Source organism: Trachymyrmex septentrionalis, unplaced genomic scaffold (assembly GCF_001594115.1).
Source record: "Trachymyrmex septentrionalis isolate Tsep2-gDNA-1 unplaced genomic scaffold, Tsep1.0 scaffold112, whole genome shotgun sequence".
Taxonomy (NCBI): domain Eukaryota; kingdom Metazoa; phylum Arthropoda; class Insecta; order Hymenoptera; family Formicidae; genus Trachymyrmex; species Trachymyrmex septentrionalis.
Genome location: NW_017304248.1, coordinates 1,331,072 through 1,350,879, shown reverse-complemented (window position 1 = coordinate 1,350,879; position 19,808 = coordinate 1,331,072). Strand labels below are relative to the sequence as shown.

General features: G+C 32.4%; 2 protein-coding genes across 6 annotated transcripts in view; one reads left to right on the top strand and one right to left on the bottom strand.

Moving 5' to 3' along the window:
- The window catches only part of LOC108751609 (brahma-associated protein of 60 kDa), a 3,970-nt gene extending 3,462 nt beyond the window's left edge, over positions 1-508 (bottom strand). For 2 of the 4 annotated variants that reach the window (XM_018491876.1, XM_018491902.1), the window contains exon 1: positions 360-507. The gene's annotated coding sequence lies outside the window, so the exon portion shown is untranslated. Of the gene's footprint in view, positions 1-80; positions 282-321 lie in introns of those variants that run through there. The other 2 variants (XM_018491893.1, XM_018491885.1) reach the window with 2 other exon arrangements.
- Positions 509-2,465: 1,957 nt separating this feature from the next.
- Positions 2,466-10,394, top strand: LOC108751583 (uncharacterized serine-rich protein C215.13-like). 2 transcript variants are annotated; one of them, XM_018491842.1, is made up of 6 exons: positions 2,466-2,556; positions 3,147-3,301; positions 4,316-4,547; positions 7,996-9,038; positions 9,158-9,459; positions 10,200-10,394. In XM_018491842.1, the coding sequence occupies exons 1-6, from the start codon at positions 2,487-2,489 to the stop codon at positions 10,270-10,272; spliced, it is 1,875 nt and encodes a 624-aa protein (XP_018347344.1). In that variant the 5' UTR covers positions 2,466-2,486; the 3' UTR covers positions 10,273-10,394. The 2 variants fall into 2 exon arrangements, with proteins under 2 accessions (XP_018347344.1, XP_018347337.1); XM_018491835.1 differs by having other exon boundaries at positions 7,984-9,038.
- The last annotated feature ends 9,414 nt before the right edge of the window (positions 10,395-19,808 follow it).

The window sequence follows — 19,808 nt, the reverse complement described above, 5'->3', positions numbered from 1 at the left end:
ATATATATACATATATATATCTATAATCATCTCGTTTTAAGTACAAAAATTTTTGAGGATTTTAAGCAACGCGAACAAACCTAATGTTACGTATTGATTGCAGCGTGAATGCATTTTGTACAAAAGTACTGTACAAAAACTGTAGAAAAGAGAAGAAATAAACGAATTATTTGTATGAGAAAAATGCCGAATACATAGTCGTTCCTGAAGATTCACAATCACTTTATCACCGAATTTCACGAGAAATAATAAAACAAAGTTTCGCGCTTTCGTTCTGTCGTACTAAAGAATATACAGGGTAATTCAATAAACATTATTTACAAAGCTTATTTGTCGTTGAATAACCTCGTAACGCTTACAATTAGTATTTCAGTTTTATGTTGACTACACTTTACTCCATTTCTTGATCTTCAGTATGAAGATAAAGGCGTCTCGCTTTCCCTAATTCTCTTCACTATTCTAGGACACAACGAACTATAGACAACACTTGACATCATACAAAATGGTTGCGTTCAACAGACTAAAGGTGCATTCACATGCAAGCGACAGACGTCAAGCAGTGGAAACAGCAACCAATCAGCTGGGCGATACGAGTAGTGGTATAAGACTGGAATCAGACTATGCATTGAAGATTGAGATTAAAGGTTAAAGATTGAAATTTTACCAATGAGAAAAAGAAGTTTTAGCTCCTTTTGTTCTGATTGGTCAAACTTCAATCTTTCACTCTTTAACCTTATTCTTCAATGTGTAGTCTAATATCGGCCTAAAAAAGATTCTACGCTGCCTGGCTTTTTTGTTTTGATTATACATTTTGTTTTTATTTTATTTACTCTCCTAAACTGGCGCCCTTTCTTTGCGAAGGTGTGTGCGGAACACATTAGATCCTGGCTGTGTCGTTATTTGAAACTATGTTTTCATTTGAAATTTTATATTTTTATTAAACAAATTGTATTTCTTTATAATTATATTATTTCTTTATGATATTACAACATTTCCTAATGATTATAGACTACGTTCCAAAACTTCCTCTCCGAGGAAGATTTTAGTCTGTACGCTATAGTACGCGTCACGTGTACTATATATTTCGAGTAAAATTTACCTCGGAGAGGAAGTTTTGGAACGTAGTCATAATATGAAATACATCAATAAAGAATGTTTTTGTGTTATTTCATGTCTACAAGTTTTTCAAGAAGCGAGCTATTTCCTTACATTGTGATTCGTGCTGTCATAGTGAGGGCAAGCTAACATGAGCTAATCGAAAATATATGGATCGATATTCAGACTGTTTTTCTAAGGACTTTCTACGTCTTTGCAAATAACGCCATTTTTTAAATACTTTTTCTAGTACTTTTTAGTATTTCTGCGATAATGGCCTAGTTTCCACTGAGGATTTAAACTGGATCAGAATATGAGAACCAACCAACTACAGTCGAGTATTCCTCTGTTACAGTCGAACAACAGGGAAATACTCGACTGTAGTTGGTTGATTCTTATATTCCGGATTAAACATAAATTGGTTCAGGTGCAGCCGCAATAGAAATAATAAGGAATTAGGAATAAAGAATATAGCTTTCAACCTATCAGATATTGGATACACTGGAATACACGGTTTCTGATGGAGGTTGAAAGCTTTATTTCTAATTCCTTCTATTGTGGTTGCACCTTTACGCTTCTCTGATAAATCTACTAATCTAGGACTCTACTCTTCTCAAGTATATGTACCATCGAAAGAAACCATCATCAGTAGATAAAGTAAATTGCTTTAAAACCGCGAGTCTATAAAGTAGATACAAATCATTTCACGATTTCCCAACACTTAACAGTGACGTCACTGTCGCTGTAACATTTCTGATTTCGCTCAATTCGCTCAATTCGCTCGCAGCTCGTAGCGTGAACAAGCTAGTGCGGATTCGCAGAGTGCGGACTGTGGTGTGTTACGACGGCCGGTCTATTTATTAGTCGGTCATTTTGGGAGTGGATTCTGTGGAATCTGGTGGAAGATCGTTCAAGATTGTTGAAGATCATCTGTGATACTAATTGAAAACTGAAAAGGGGTGATTTGTGTCGAAGTTCGGCGCGGTATATAATGTCAATCAGAATGTTAATAATGGCGCGGGGAGCGTGGTTGTATTGGTAGTTGCTAGGCAGCGAGGCCAGCCACTGCCAGTAGTGCCAGTTCTGATTGCGGCGCGCGCGCGCGCGCCAATTTCCCCGCGGTGGTGGTCGTGCGGGTTGTGCCCATGCCCATAGTCGTCCTCGTCGTGCTTGCGGTGTTGAGTCGAGTGTCAGTGTTGAGAGCAGTTGCAGTTGAGGAGGATGCGACGAGATTGCCGATCTGGTCCACACGCGACGATACGACGTTCCGTCGTGTGACGCCAATCGAAAACCGACGGGATCATCGTCGCTAACGTTGAGGAGGGAATTTGGGAGGAAGGATCTTGCGGGACGGAGACACGCCAGAGCTAAGATGAGATAACAGATGCAGAATGAGACGCAGCAGCAGCGGTAACCTATTCAGTTACGCGGTCCTCACCTTCACCCTCACTCGCCTCAAGGGTAAGTTCATTTGCCATGGAACGCGCGTGTCGCGTCTTTTATTTTTATAGCACCATCGATTACTCGAGGGTGCTACCACCACCACCACTACCACCACCACCGCTGCCGCTGCCGCATATTGTGCCCCGCGTGTGTCTCGCGCTTCAAAGTCGAATGCTTAAGAGCTGTCAGGAAAAATGGGGCAGCTTCTATATAACGTCCGCACGCATACAACTTGGCGTGTGTAACTCGCCAAATGCATGTGTGATATTTTCTCGGATATATACTGGGCTTACATTTAATTTTATTTAATTAAGTCCAATTGAATCCAGATTAAATTGTATAGAATGTGACGCGAGGTAAAAGTAATCTTTCAATTAAAAAAAAAAAAAATAGAGTAAAACTAGCAATTTATGTAGTAAATTATAATTTCATTTGTATAATTAGCAAAATATTCAGAGATTTAGAAAAAAAGGAGAGTAGCGTAAGAAATATGTATAATATAATTAATAAGTAAATAATCTTGTTAGGAAACTGCTAATTTTTGCTGCTTACGTTTTATTTCTTTTTTCTCTCTTTTGATGATAACAAGTGTGGTTTAATATTTGTAGTACATGCGGAAGGTGGAGTTGCTTGTAAAGATCAACATGGACACTCTTATGAAAGCGGCTATCATTATATTCCTGGACCTGAACCATGTACCTTCTGTGTTTGTGATAATGGCAATCCAAAATGGTGTAAAGCATTCATTTGTAAATTTCTCGAGGTACGTATATAATATCAACAGTCCAATAATTAAATAAACCTATTAGAATATGTAGTAATTATTATTCCAGCTTCAGTTTAACCTTTAAGTAGGTAATTGGGATGTTTAGAACATCCCAAATAGATTTTATTTATATTATTATAAGATAGAGGATTGTAAAAATAATTAATTTTAAGAATTCTGGATAATTATATTTATTTTCCTTTTCCAGAACAATGTTTTACGTAGAGTACAATAATTATCTACCTACTTAAAAGTTAACAGGCTGACTGTTTCAAGACTGATAGTAATTGGCATGTAGCTTGTAGAATTGAGTAAACTTTGGGGTAAACTTTAGATTAGCCACTTCTTCTCTGAACTCTGAAACTTGGTTCGTATTTTTCATCGCTGAATACGAATCTGAAAGAATTTTTTATTAATCAAACATTCAGGTCGCCATCTTGAAAAGTATATAAAAAAAAGTAGGAAACAATGCTTATACCGGTCAAAGCTGGATCTTAAATGTTTTAAATGATTCCATACAAATTCATGTACCACATTTGTAGTCTCTCGCGCGCCAAATTAGTTTTTCGAACTTAACTGAACTACTACAGTAATGCCACAAATTAAATTGGCATTCATTTTAATATTTTGACACTTAATTGGCTTAATTTTTAAGGAGATTTTAATGTACTATGTAAAAAATCTGTAAATATTGCAAATAATATTACCTTGGCTGGAAAATATATGGAGAAAATAAGGTTTTAAAGAGATCAGAAAGGGGATAGCTAATCTAAAAGTTTACCGAATAACTACTCTCCAAAATTAAAAATGAATGAGTGACTTTGATGCCACTAAAAGTAAAAATCAGTGTATTACTGAAAAACAGTAAATATTCGCTGATGATTAAAAGTATAGCACTTAAGTTAGGAATAATACTACTTTTAAAAAGTAACGAAACTGCTTGTAACTGGTAGTAAGGTAAAGAAAAGTAGTTTAAAGATTTATATAATAGACTTACTTTTTGTATAATAGGAGAATTGCAAGTCTTTCCGGCGAGGTAACACTTGCTGCGAGTTTATTTGCCTGGACGACACATTGTCGTCAATATCTAACGACAAAGCTGACGAAGCGGAGACTAATGCGATAGATGGAAACGCAAATTATGACATAGGTCTACGATCGGTTGCCAGTTTTGTAACAGCAATATTTTCACTAAGTTTGTTATTTTTTCTGATACATCGTCTACGCCAACGTAAGATACAAGGTAATATGATGCTTCCATCATTACATAGGCTATTTTAAATCTATGACGACAGATTTTTAGAAATTCCTGTAAGAAATAATGATGCTTGTATCACTATACAATTAGAATACAAATACACACAATACGATTCATAATTTCTGAAACAAAACTCGTATAAATAAAGAATATATATAAATATTTTGAACATTTGATATTTAAAAAAGAATTCTTTACGATTAATACTCTCCTCTGGGAGATTTTCAATTTTTAATGAGGCCTTTTATTTCCCTCTTTGATTGATCACAGATTATCGTGGTTTGAATTTAGAGTAGATAATATTTTACCTACTCAACTCATCTGACTTGTAGTTTTCCCGATAGGCGGTATTCATTAATTCAAAGTTGGACCTTATATTTAGGATAAGGTGACCAAATATGGCATGGCAGACAGTGCGCATTGATATATCATGTCAGACGTTCCGGGTACGATTCTAATAGGAAATATTTACAAAATATTGATATATATATCATGTATCTTCTAGAAAAAGCCGGCAATCTCCCGAGAGTATTCTTGCCCACAGAAATACCGCTTAAAAAATCCATCATTTGGAAGCGGTATTAAAACTGTAGGTCTCATATGCTTATAGCAATTGATTAATCAGTGTGTGTGCACCACGCGAGCATATGAGAGAGGTGTAACCACAGACTTCTATATATACTATCTACTATACTGCTAACTCTTTAGGACAAGCTTATGTGAAATGTTACGATGGTTCTGTGTCACAAATTAATCCGAAGGAATGTAATATGGCAGTGTCCCGCAATGTTCTGCATCAGATGTACATACACGTGCTCTTAATGCTGTACATAAATATAATCTTAATTTCATGAAAAATTGTGGTTTTTTTTTCGAAAGTTTAAGAAAAAAGTTAAAGATAATTGAATATTAGTAGACGTGTAGAAAAGATGTCTATTCAATTCTTTCTAGAATTGTAAAGGAATTAAAAAACCATTAACAACTCACATAGTTATTGTGCAAAATTTAATTTATTTATAAATTATATAATACAAATGTTTCAACTTTTTTGGGTCTTCAGTACAATAAAATATAAATAGTTTTAATACTGTTAAATTAGGTCAAAATATACCTGTCAAAATATGTATGTGTGTGATGTGTGCGCATGTACGTCACACGGTCACGCGGAATAGTTTTCGACGCATGCGTATAATGCTACGTCAAAATTGGGAGTTACTCTTTCAAACGAGTTAGCAGTCTAGTAGTATATATGTATAAGATGTCACAGAATAACCGCCAAATATTTTGTGCTGATAGAGCAAATTAAACTGAATCGAAAAGTCCTCTACTATTTTGTAATTTTCCCAATAGTTAACAAGATATTAATTACTAAAAATCACTGAATATTGGTTTTCAATAATTTTTTACTCAAGTACTATATCAACTTTGCAGAAAAACAGCAAATGGCAAAAACACTTGTTTGATTTCTTCTCATAGAGCTCTAAGAATTGTTTCCAAGTTTTTATCAACTTTTTAGTACTACATTTTCTTATTGGCAACTATTTTTATCAACATGAGAAAATAAATATTAAAGAATTCTGAAAAAATTCTGAGAACTCTAAGAGAAGAAAATAAATCATTTTTGTCACTTGCTGTTTTTCCCTAAAGTTCTATTCTATTGTGTTTGCGATGTTACGTGTCAACTGACACATCACTACATACTACTACATCAATAGCATATGTATACATAAATTTTTGCATAACAATAACGTTTTAATTAGACGTCTAAGTCCAGTTCTAAGAATTCCACGTTGTTTCTTTCTACAAACTACTAGTTCGTATACTACTATTTTGTAAGTATAGATCGAACAGCTTTTATATGAAGCAGATGTTGTCACGATTGATGCCTGTAGAGCGCCATGTTGAACTAAGAAATGATAAAGATCTCAATTTTGAAATTTTTTAAAAGTTCTCGGCACTTTACCTCACAGATACGTAAGGCGTACTTTAATCCTGGAAAAGAATTTTTGAACCTATAAAAAAGGGAAAAAGTTATACAAAAATTATATGTATTTAGTCGGTACAGACGGTACAACAAAAAATTACATCAAGTTACGAGATCACATTTATTTATTGAAATTGGGCTTTTCTATTGAGTGCATTTTATGAATAATATCTGGATTTTTAGATAAAAAAAAATCATAAAATCCTCCACATATTAGTTGAAAATTATATATGTATAATTGGATTTCACTTATTATTTTTATTTATTATTCCACATTTATTATTTTTATATTTAAGAGGGACAATTTATATTCGTATCCTTAATTTGGGACAAAATTTGGGACGCGTAAAGTAGGCTGAAGAGTTAAAATTTGTGTCCTTCCTAATTTGGAACGATTGAGATTTGGTCATTGAGATTTAAGACCATCTTAAGTATAGTCTTAAGATTTCATGAATCAATCAGAAAGCCGTTTTTCTTTATTAATGTCTTAATCCTCGAAAGGTGAATCGTTTTCGACGGACGAGGGAGACGAATGTCATTTTGATTCATAACAGAATTTCTATTGCAAACTAGTTTTGGGAAGGAATTATATATAAAAACGCATTTTGTGTGTGAACGACATATACTTTATCTCTTTTTAGTACATACTTTTTCTGTACACTTGATACATGAAATAAGTATATGTATGATTCTTACAAATAAATTTATTATCATTCTTGTACTGTATTTCATATTATTACCGTCGCAAATAATAACATCGTGATCGTTTTTCATTAACTGCATTCCGAGCTGTCTTATCGCTCATGAAAGTGATTCTGCATTCGTCGTACGAGGGTTAAAACATTACTCAAGATGGTCTTAAAATAAGAACCGACTACGAATACCGACCAGAGAGTTATATTAGCATTTTAAGACATTATTTAAGTCGTAAAATAAAAATCAATACCGTCCTATCTCTTTGATATTAGAGTTGTAGTTAATAAATCAAAGATTTGATATTCCAGAAATTTAAGCTGCTATAGTGGCTATTAAATATATATGACGATTAAATGAAGATGATTATAAAAGAAGAGTATTTAACAGCGATTGAAAATAAAAGCAGAACGTAATTGTAAAGGATTCTATATACTTTTAAATACTCGTAAAACTTATCTAATGTGTTCTTTATATAATTTTTCTTAAAACTTATACACTGCAGTGTGTAGTTAATAGCGTTTCATTGGCAGAATTAGTGCGTACTCAGTGCACTTTAAACCCGCTGTACACAAATCGATGTAAAGATGCATATTTAATAAAAATATACTTGTATATTTTTATGTAAGACACATCAAAATGTGTCTTGAGTGCGCATCAGTTTTGCTACTGAAAAACGGTATAAGTATGAAAGTTTTTTTCACAAATATGACAATGTAAAAACGTATATATGTTGTGTATTAGTTTGTGTGGCAGGTCGAGAAAACAGACAACTTGGAGAGGACCAAAGAAATTTAGGTAATATGGGATACTTGGAGAGAGGCGGATTACCTCACGGGGTTCCCATGGACGACATACCTTGTGGAACAGGTTACTCATTATGGAAACCACCTGGCAGTAATTACTTTCCGCGTGGTGAAGCACCTCCGCCTTATGAGGAAGCGATCGCGGCTGCGAGAGCGGAACAGGCATTATTATCAATTAATCCGCACGCGTTGTTGTCAATGAACTTCTCGGACAATTACATGCCAAATTCTAACAATCATGCGAGCGTGGCGGTTGTCACGGACACACAAAATGATTTGACCGCAAACACACAGGCGTCATCTAATGATAGCAACATACACACGCCCTTGATGTCTTCGTCAAATAGACTGCTGTCTAGTCCCAGCGCATATGCTGGTGGTTATCGACCAATAAGTCAAAGCAGCGCATCGTCCACCATTGGTCTGAATACGAGCACTTCCACCGCGAGTTTCACAATAGGAACAAACACGTACGAGAATCTACCGGTCTCGTCCATTGCTATGACGAGTTTTAACGATAGTCAACATTCCGCAGTGACAAGCACTAGTACGCAGCCACTACTACCGATATCGCATTCCACTATACCTAAGAATTATCGCCAGCACACAACGATGTTTCCGCGGCAGAGCGGCGGCGATGGCGATAGCGGCGGTGCGTTTACAATATCGGCGACTTTGTCGAATTCCGATGTATCCTCCCATCGTACGATTCCGCGAACATTGACGTGTGTCGCTAGCAGAGTAAAGGATGTTTTGACTGATTGCTCAGCGAGGGACTATCTCCGTTTGTCGCCGAGCAGCATTGCGACGCCTCAAAGCCTGTCACGTCCTATACAGCTGTCAGCAGCCGCAGTCACGGCTCCGGGCAATTACAAAAGTACCAAAAACTCGGACCCATTTTACACGGATGCTCCTGTAGCGTCCAGTTTAGCGCAATCGGAAACGTATACCGCAGATACGGCAAATGTATCCGAGAGGACTCGGGAATACACGGTATAAAAATATACAATTTATCGTCATATAAATTGTATTTACGTTACTAATTTATCATGTAATTTATTGTGTAAAGACATATACGTTACTAATTGTCATACTTTCCTTCTCTAACGCAGCCTTCGCTAAGCATAGCTAACGAAATCAATGTAAGTGGCAGCTTCGAGTCGGTGACGTGTACCTGCAGTATACAAGCGTTACCCACTCTGCACGATGACACGGACGATTATCGAAGCGAGTGCGAGAACTGTAAGAGCGCGACGGGTTCTCGTTACTACTTAGATAACGAAGATGAACTCGTTACATCACTTCACGAAACCATGACGTTGCACAGAAGACCGGACGAAGCAACATCAAGTGCTACACCACAGTATTATAGAACTTCACTTACACTGCCGACGAGTACACGCCAACGTACAAGGTAGACATCCTATCAATCTAATATTTTTAGAATCATTACAGCTATAAAAAAACTTCTTTTTACATTTATATTTTTGTCAAGCATAAAAATATACTCTATTCAACGAAAAATAAAGAATATTTTCAAAATACTCAAAATTGCACAATTTTCAGACCATTGAAATTTAACTTACTGTTGTGTAAAAAATTATCGCAGAGAAATAATTGAAATAACATTTTGAAGTTTGGGATTTGTATTTTAGCATGCGTTTAGCCATTTTTTGAAAACTATTTTCACAGTTTTGTATCTTAAAGATTATCGTTTTGTTTTTTTAAATTATACTCAACACTGTGCAGCTTGATAAAAAGATTTTTCTTTAAAAAAAAATTAAGACATTTACACAAAAAAGTACATAGTTTTCTCTACAAATTCCTTTTTTAAATTTTTTCTTACGACTTTTTTTAAACCGAACTAGGCAACTTTGAACTTGCATTTTATACAATCGAAACTTGGCTAAAAATCATCGCAGACAAAAAAAAAATTAAAAGAGCATTTTAATTTTTACTCGAAATTTATTTCTTTAACTTTATTTTTTGTTTTGAAAAATTTTTTGTCTGCAATAAGTTTTCACCGAGTTTCAGCGGTCTGAAAATTGCGCAATTTGGAGCGTTCCTTATTTTTTATAAGTAATGTATTTGTTGATGGTTTATCACAAATAAAAAATTTTAGTAGATGAATCTTTAAAGTGTCTTTATATCTAGGATTACCGGAGCTCGTGAAAATTGGTTCAATACCATGCCAGAAAGTTCTAGCGGTTCTTCGGACGAAAATTAAGTATTTCGAAAAAAAAAATAGAGGAAAATGTTCAAGTGCGCAAACAAAATTATACATGCACACACGAAATATACACAAACACGTACAGTATGTATATAACTATTTAAAAAAGTTGTACCTATACAGAGTGTCCTAGAATTATCAGTTGGTTGGTTAATTGTTTTTGCGCTATGTTTTAGTTCAAGATCAAAATAGCCAGACTTGTTATATTTAACATAATGTAAGGATAGTTTTGTTTAAAAAATTTTTTTATTTGTTTTGCTGATTTTATAATGAGTCGGCAGTTTGTAGTTCTAGAAGTTGGCTACTGGCAACTTCACCGATTCATCGATTTCAATCAATCACGATTCACCGACTATCCTTTGAGACTGTATCAGACTACCGATTCTCCCGACTCTGACTGTCGATTCCAGTTGATCGATCACATTTGTCGATGCCATCGATGCCGATGATTGCCACCGATTGACTGAACTGTATAGAAGAATAAAATTAATAAAACGCGAGAGTATCGCAAATCTCAGACGAATTATGTCGAAATATAATACCTAGGCTGAAAATCGTGATACTGGCTAAAGTTCCACGTTTTAAAATAATCCGGCTGACAGATTCGTAGAACTGAAGTCTTTCTCGAACTTCACTTATTAATAATATTTTCGTATCGCGACGCCAATTTCTTTTTTGATGCCATCTTTCCCAACTGTTTTTTCTATGGATATTTACGAACTATCTTTTCTTATACAATCGTCAAACTATCACGTGATTAAATCTTGTATTTCTATTGGTTATGATTTTGAGTCGCTGACGATGCTAACTCTAAAAATAGACTCGAATCTAAACGCGAGTTGGCCGATCCAGACAGTCGGTGTCTCAGTATGATTGGTTTGCTGAGGATCAGCTTGCAGAGTCGATAGTCTGATAGACTTTAGACTCGCTTCCAACTCACCGATTACAAACTATCGACTCATTGTAGAATTAACATTTGATATGATGGCTTAAATCTAAGCCATCTATCTAATATTTAAAATTTTTAGCTTCTTTACTCTTTCCATACAATATTTAAATGCCTATAAGTTTTTGGGACATCCTCTATAGTGTACGTCGTAATGATTATCATCGTACATGATTATCATCATAATCATCACTATTATTGTCGTCATTATCATTAGATAGCGGAAGCGCGTGAGGATTTACTGCAGTAAGCAGAGCAAATCCTTGCCTGAGATACATTAAGGGGATTCTAAAGTGAAGCCCGATTCCGACAAGATCGCTATTTTACCGATAAAATACGACACATCGACATATCTTTATATATTACTACATCAATATCTCACGCACACATAAATTTTCGTAGAACAATAGTGTTTTAATTAGATGTCTAAGTCTAAGAATTCCGCGTTGTTTGTTCGTGTAAACTACTAGTCTGTGGACCACAATTCCATAAGTACAAATTGCAAAGCTTTTATCATCAAGCAAATGTTACGATATTAACAGCTTTGACGCCATATTGGACTAAGCAATGGTAAAGATTTCAATTTAAACAATTTTTTTCGTTCTTAACATAAACTTAAAATAATCCACCTTGCAGACACATATTAAGGCGTATATTTTAATCTTGGAAAAGAATTTTTAAATCTGTAAAAGAAGGAAAAAGTAATTATACAAAAATTAGTGCGTGTAGTCGATAATACTGATAACTTTAGAATCCCCTTGAGATGGATCAGTGAGAAATTTCGTAGTGAAATATCACGATCCTTCACATCAAATATGAACGACCATTATTACTGTCATAATCATCGTCGCATCTATCATAACAATAACTTTCCGAATTTATTTTATCTGCCAAATAAAAAATATACATGTCACGCGCACGCGCAAAGGGTTATACAGATTTTAATGATAGATCTTTATTGTGTAAAAAGTAGAATAAATTCATATCTGTATATGTATATGATATTAGAATAATTATAAAAATATAACGAGTCATGAAACTCTTTCTTTCATGAAATATCTAAAAAAAAAAAGTACGAGAATTTTATTACAGTCCTTGGTCATATTAGACGCACGAATAGATTCATCTTGAATAATCGAAAATGGTAGCTATTTTTATTTTTCATATCTAAAGTACTATTTTATTTGGACATTCTCAATAAAACACAATTTTATTAGTATTAAAATATTTATTTATTTTTGTAAAAATATATGTATGTTTTTTAAGTATCTTGTCAAATCAATAAAAAAAGAGCTTACGCGAATATTGATGCGCAATGTTGATCTATTAAAAGGACATTTAATTAACAAATTAAAAATAGCAAACGTTTCAAATTTTTGGTTCTCCTTAGTGCTATAATTCACATTATAACAATACTAATTAACGCACTTTTTAATTTTATCTTGTGAAACCACTATTCGAAGCTATTAGTTTTAATTACATGAGCGGCGACTCCAATATGTATTGGTGTATTTGTGGTATGGTTGGTACTGTGGTACAGTGTACTCCATACACTGAATGATTCTCAATGTATGAAATTCCATACACTGAATTTCATATCTGTATGATATTTGGTCGGGAAATTTAGAAATTAGAAATTGTAATTTAGAAATTACAAATATACAAAAAATGCCACTGCATTGCTCAAAGGATGTAGTGCAATTTTTACATGACAATCACGAGATCAGAGATTTTGTACCAGAATGCGTAAAATTTATTCACGTTCCTTTAACGATTCCTACATTAACTTGTTCGAATGAAAGATCATTTTCTTATTTAAGACATTTAAAAAATTATCTTCGATCGACAATGAGACAAAAACGTTTAAATCATATTGTGACATTGTACATTTATTGAGAAATGGTTGATAAATTAAATATGGAGGAGTTCATTAATAATTTTATTAAAAAAAATAAAATTAGAGCGACTACTTTTGTCATGTAGAAAAGATATGTGTGAGGAAATATCTGTATCTTCTTCGCCTCCTCTCCTCTCCCCCAAACTATCTTCGGGAACTCCATACACTGAAAAATTTTACTTCGCCGCCCCTGTAATTATTTATAATAGTAATGTCCTATATGTAATGTTTAAATTAAAGTTCTCTATACAAATAAGTAAAAGGAAATTTCTATAATAGAAATAAAAATATTTGCCCTTTTTTTAATGTTACCTCTATGAATTGCTAACAGGTTTATAGATAGTTTTTAGGCTCTGCGTACAATAGAGAAAATATTAGGAATAAGAATAAATATTAAGATTTTAACTTATCAAAAACCACTTATATGGTTTTTGATAGGTTGAAATCTTAATATTTATTTCTATTTCTAATATTTCTTCTATGTGCAGGATTTTATGCATTTGTAAGTATCAAGTAAGTTATAATAAATGTACCTACTTTATAGATAATTATTTTCTTTACATATTTTTGTCAATTACAATAATGATAGATGGATCATAAATCATAATATAATATAAGTTTAATTCTTGGAAGTCAATTAATTGTAAAAAAATATGCGTAATAATATAACCAAGGACTATATAATAAATTATGATCATATGTTTGATGATATATAAGTTGCCTATGGTTGTCTATACTGAATATTAAGGGACTGCAAATGAAAGGAACAGGGAACAGAATAAGATCTATTTTAATCTATTTGAAATCATGTATTGTGGAATACACAGTTTCTGATAGATTGAAATTCTTGAGGCCGGAGCATAGATCTTTGCATAACGCATAATGCATAAAGCATAAGAAATTAATTAATTAGAGTTTTATTTTACGGAAAAGAAGGAAATGAAAGACTTCATTCGATTTATTTTCTTACACATTATATAAGACTCTTATGTTTCCGTCCTTATTCTTTGTTCACTGTTCCCTATTTCTTGATTGTGCGCATTGTGCGTAGCTCCTAAATCTCGAAACGTAATAGGTGTAGTAAGCTTTAAGTCTTAAGGAATTAATCAATCACAGATTAGATCAATTTCTTAAAGCTTTAAGGTTTTCTACACCTATTGCGTTTCAAGCCTAAGCCCAAGATGACCGTTACTGAATCGTGAAATGTAAGTTGTAGATCAACATACAATGGCTGCGTTCAGCAGATTCAACAGTTGAGTGAGCGCTCGTTGCTATTAATGTATTCTTCTAAGATCTAAAATTCTGATTGGATTTAAAAAAATATAGTGAACGCTCATTCAATTGTTGAATCTGCTGAATGCAGCCAATGTTTTGGCATCACTATGGCTGTGTCCCAAAATTTACTAAAAATCTATAGTTTATGTTATATGTTATATTTAATATGGCTGTAAATTTTGGAACACAGATTACAATTTATGTATACCATTAGCATACGTATATAATTACGTCAAAACATTGGGTGCATTTAATATTACAATCGCTCACTAAGGGTGCGTTTCACTTGCCGCTCACATCGCTCGCAAATATTATTAGTCCTTGCTTAATATTTGATAAATTTCATTAGATCTAAAAAAAATGTAGACCAAACATGTGCAAAAGTTCACTGAACGTTTAGTGAGCGGTAATTGTACTGAATGCATCCATTACGTTGATTTATGACTACAACTTGCGTTCCTCGACTTAGTAATGGACATCTTGTGCTCAGGTCCTAAGGCTCCTGATTAGTCACCATTGACTATATTGGATCATGATATCATAAGCAAAAAGTGACACGTTAAAGTTTTTTGCCTTTTTTAAATAAAGAAAATTCGAATAAAATAAAATAATAGGATTGCTTTAAAGCAATCCTATTATAAAAATGAGCCGAAACTATTTTTATCCCCAGCTATCTTTAGTCTTTATCCCTCACCTCCTTCTTTACAGTTAGTAAATAATCGTAAAAGACACGTGAAGTGAAAATAGGTCTATTATGCACTTCACGTGCCTATACTGATTACGCCTATTTACTGATTGCTGAACGAGGAGGGGGGAGGAATAAGAATAGCCTAAGCCTATTTTTACAAGTGTTTCAAAGTGATCTCATTATTTTGTTTTATTTAAATTTGCTTTATTCATGAATGCAAGAAACTTACGTGTTATTTCTCATTTATGATGTCATGATCAAATATGGCCGCGGCAACTAATCAAGTAATTGCAGGAGCCTTAAGGATCCGCCGTGATTGAATTTTTATGAATGTGAGTTGAGACCCGACACTCCCGGGGATAATTGGAGTACATTATACCATTGTTACCGATCAGTTCTAATTGCGCGATATAAATATTCGAACGTTTATTCTATTATAATTTTATAATTTATAATTTTAATTTGTAGATTTGTAGATACTAGTATAAAACGCAGCAATATTGTATTTCTGTCAAACCGTTTTCTTATTTATATTTGCTATGATATTAGGTGGTAAACTTAATTCCTGCCGCTCGCTACTAGAGGATACCGACTCCAACAGGCGAGTTTCGACGTGAAGACGGATGAAGTTACATGTATTTTGTAGTTTAGACATTGAAAGTGATTCAGTCCTCACAAGTTAGATTTCTTGACACCAAAGAGATTTTCCAATCCATTGAAAATGAACCATGATAAGCTGTTTTTCCGACATGTGCTTCTTTATTACTTCAAGAAAACCGCAGCTGAAAACGCATCGCTTATTATCCGAAGTGTATGGTGATGAAACTCCATCGGAAAGAACATGTAGAGTTTGGATTGAAATAATGATTTTTACGTGAAAGATAAAAAACATCCAACAGCAAAAATTGCTCGATGAGAATTCAGCTCAAACACTTTTAGAGTTGTCAAAAACGTTAAATGTTATTCCAATGGCTGTCTTAAACGCTCAATGCCATGGGAAAAATTTTGGAGAAAAAACGGCAGGAATTAAGTTTATTACTTAATATTTTTTGGCTATAATATTATCTGATAGGATAAGTGTTAAGATGAAAAAATATTTCTTTATTCAATTTTGTATACAATTTTATTAAAGCTTTGATTAAAAGGATCGATTTTAATCGAAAATCGGAAAGATTGATGGACAAGTGATTACCGGTTTTTCATCAAATTTTTGATATGGAAAAACTTACTTCGCATTAATCGGAATATGGATAGGAGTCAAAGAAGCGATTTAAGCTTTATTGTATCGTGTAGATATATGTAAAAAAAAAGAATATAATTCGGCTGCATTTGTAAGGTTGTGTTCAAGTCGGAAAGTAATAAAGAAGGGAAGTGCCAAAGTGTTCATGTTAGATGAATAAACGGAAGTGAAATTGTGATATTTTAATTATGAATTGTCTATAATTCAACTAGAAAGAAAGATGTATAAATATGAGAGAGAGAGAGAGAGAGAGAGAGAGAGAGAGAGAGTGAATGAGCGAGCGAACGAGCGAGAGAGAGAGAGAGAGAGAGAGAGCAGAAGCTGTTTTATTTTAGTATTTTATCAGCATTTTCTTTTTTTAATTAAGAGATGGATGGAGAAATGAACATGAATTTATTTCAGTATCGCAGTATTTATGTAGTCTCGATGATTCACACAATATGACGACCGAACCATAATACTTCGTGATTATAACATTGAACTCCTTTGAGCTTCTTGAAACCTCTTGTAACTTATCTTATTCATGATACTGTGAAATACAAATGATTAGCAAATAAATCTTTTCTTCTGAATATTGCCTATGGTACTGTCTGTACATTTCCCATTCTCATATTTGTTTCTGTCTCACGCTATGATGTATGTGTAATATGTCAAATACTTAATTACGATTTATTTGAATATTTAATTCTTTGTTCCATCTTCTGATAAACTATGTGATAAACCTACTGGATAAACAAAAGAATAAAAGAGTGAGAATATAAAAGAGTAAGATCATAATTACTCATAATCTAAATTGAAAATTGATGTTGAGCGCGAGTCCGATCATCAACTATGAATATAAAGATAATATACATATATTTTATGTATATACTACAAAAAAATAACATTGAAACAAGCGCTGGTGCTAATTTCGGCCTGTGATGGGCCATGATTGATATCTTAATACTCTCAATTTGAAGTAGAATTTCAAATAAGCAAAAATGGATCAATCAGTAGTGGTTCCTCCATCACCCCTTTTTCTATGCTTCCCGTACAGCGCAGACCTTCAAGCGACGTTCTAAAGACGATCAGAGAATATCTTACATCTTCAAGAACCCTTAATAAAATAATAATATGCTGTGCGGGCTTCATTTTTTATTTCTTTATTAATTATTATTTTTGGTATATTTATTTTATTCAATTTATATATATATATTTTATTCATTTTTTAAAAAATTTAATAAAATATAAAGTCACACATATGTGAAATACAATTTAATTACTCACATATTCACATTAATTTTATAAAATTACACAAACAGTCAAAATATATAAAGATCGAATAAATATACTAAATGCAGATTGTTCACTTTTTACGGATATAATTTCGTTAATTTTAATAAACGAAATTAAAAATTCAAACAATTTTTAATTTTTAGTAAATTTTGTCTTATAATATCTTATAAAATTACGAAGTTATGTTTCTTTATGCAAATTTTTAGCCTGTTTTTAACAAACATAATTACTAGTATGTATCAATAAAGTATCTATAATTACTAGCAATTATAGAGACTTTTAATAAAGTCAATCTTTTCTAAACATATATTGTCAATTTAAGGTATAATTTAGCAAAAACGAGCTATAGAGGTCTTCCATCATCTCCGTCAATTTTATCGACGGTCCTCTTTTCTTTATAAGTATACTCATCCATAAAACAAACTAATAAATTTAGTATCCTATTTTTGCAGGTAAGTATAATATATCTTTAATTAATTTTTGTATTTTTATGTCTAATTATTTTATTGTCTAATTATTTTGCTAATGAAATTGTAATAACTTTTTTAATATTATTCTTTATTATTAGTATTAAAGTATGACATTCAAAACTTGAATGATTCAACTCGAACGATTTTTTTGTAGTTTTGAGTGTCATACTTTAAGATATTAAAACATATTTTTCCTTTAAATATAAAAAAAATATTAAAAAAAAAATAAAGTTGAAACTCTTCTAATTGTAAGTAAACTACATTTAATTTAAAATTGTAAAGAAAATTTAATTAAATGAATAAAAATAAATCAATCTGTAGAGGCCCTCCACCATCCCACCAATTTTTAACGGCGGTCCTCTTTTCTTTGTAAGTATACTCACCCGTAAAAGAACGAGTTACTAATAAATTTAGTCCGTTTTTGCAGGTAAGTATATTTTAAATTTATTTTTTATTTTTATATCTCTCTTTTTCTAATTATTTTATTATATTTCGCTAATCATATTGCATTATGCAAAATACAATAAAATAATTAGCAATTATATTGCATGGCTTTTTTAATATTATCTTTTATTGTAATCCTTTGTACATTTAATAATACAATAATAATTATTTACAATATAATGTATAATAAAAAATTCTGTTCGAAATATATAAGAATTATATTATAGGAGTACAATTAACAAAATTTAGTAATGCGGGATTATACGAAAATGTCGAAAATACATACGATAACAGAAATTTTTCTAAACCAATGTTTAATGAAATATTGATAAACGCAGAATGAAATACTAACAACAATTAGGTCGTATTTATTATTTTATATATCCGTAAATGTATAATATAAATTCTGTTTGTATCCATTACAAAATTGTTTTATAATTTTAAAAATGTTTGCGTTTATCTTTATTTAAAAAACGTATAACTTATTATTAATCTTTATTTCAATGTAAATGATCACAAAGAGAGTAATAAAGATTGAGATATAACTCTTAATACACACCTTAGTTTTGAGCAACATTACTATGAGGGCAGCCGTACGCAATTAATCATCAATTCGCGTTCGTAAATATCTAATTTTCGTAGATTAATGCGCGATACCTGTAGCGACCATTGGCACGTTCCCCATTGTTTTTCGCCGCGCGAGCCTTCCCCTCGCTTTTCGCCTGTTTAGATTACACCCAATTATTGCGAAATATGAAAAATATTCAACGGTTTATTCAATTATTTATATTTTATATGATTTTGACGAACGGGTATCGCTGTACATTTTGCGTTTTGCTTTGTGGCATCTCGGGCACAATCCTGTATTACCTGCATGGTTCTTTTAAACGAATTAATAATTATTCGCGTGAAGTATTTTTGATATTCCAACATTATATTATATCTCAAATTTTCATCATTCTTTTTAATGATTCATACTTAAATAAAGGTTGATAAAATATCCTATAAATGTTCTTTATTTAAAGATACATGCGAATTTACTTAATATCGTGAAACAATTTGTGCTAAATACAGTTTTGGCTAAAAGTACTAAATATCTTGTTGATCATTATTTAATTTTTTAGTTAATAAATTGATTTGAGACACTACTATTACTGCAAATTATCCGTGTTTCAGAAATTCTTTAAACCTATGTATAACGTTGATCTCATGGCTCGATAAAATAACGTACGAATTATTTAAAATAAAAAATATAAAATAAGTTTCAAAAACTTATTTTATTTTAAAATTATAAGTAA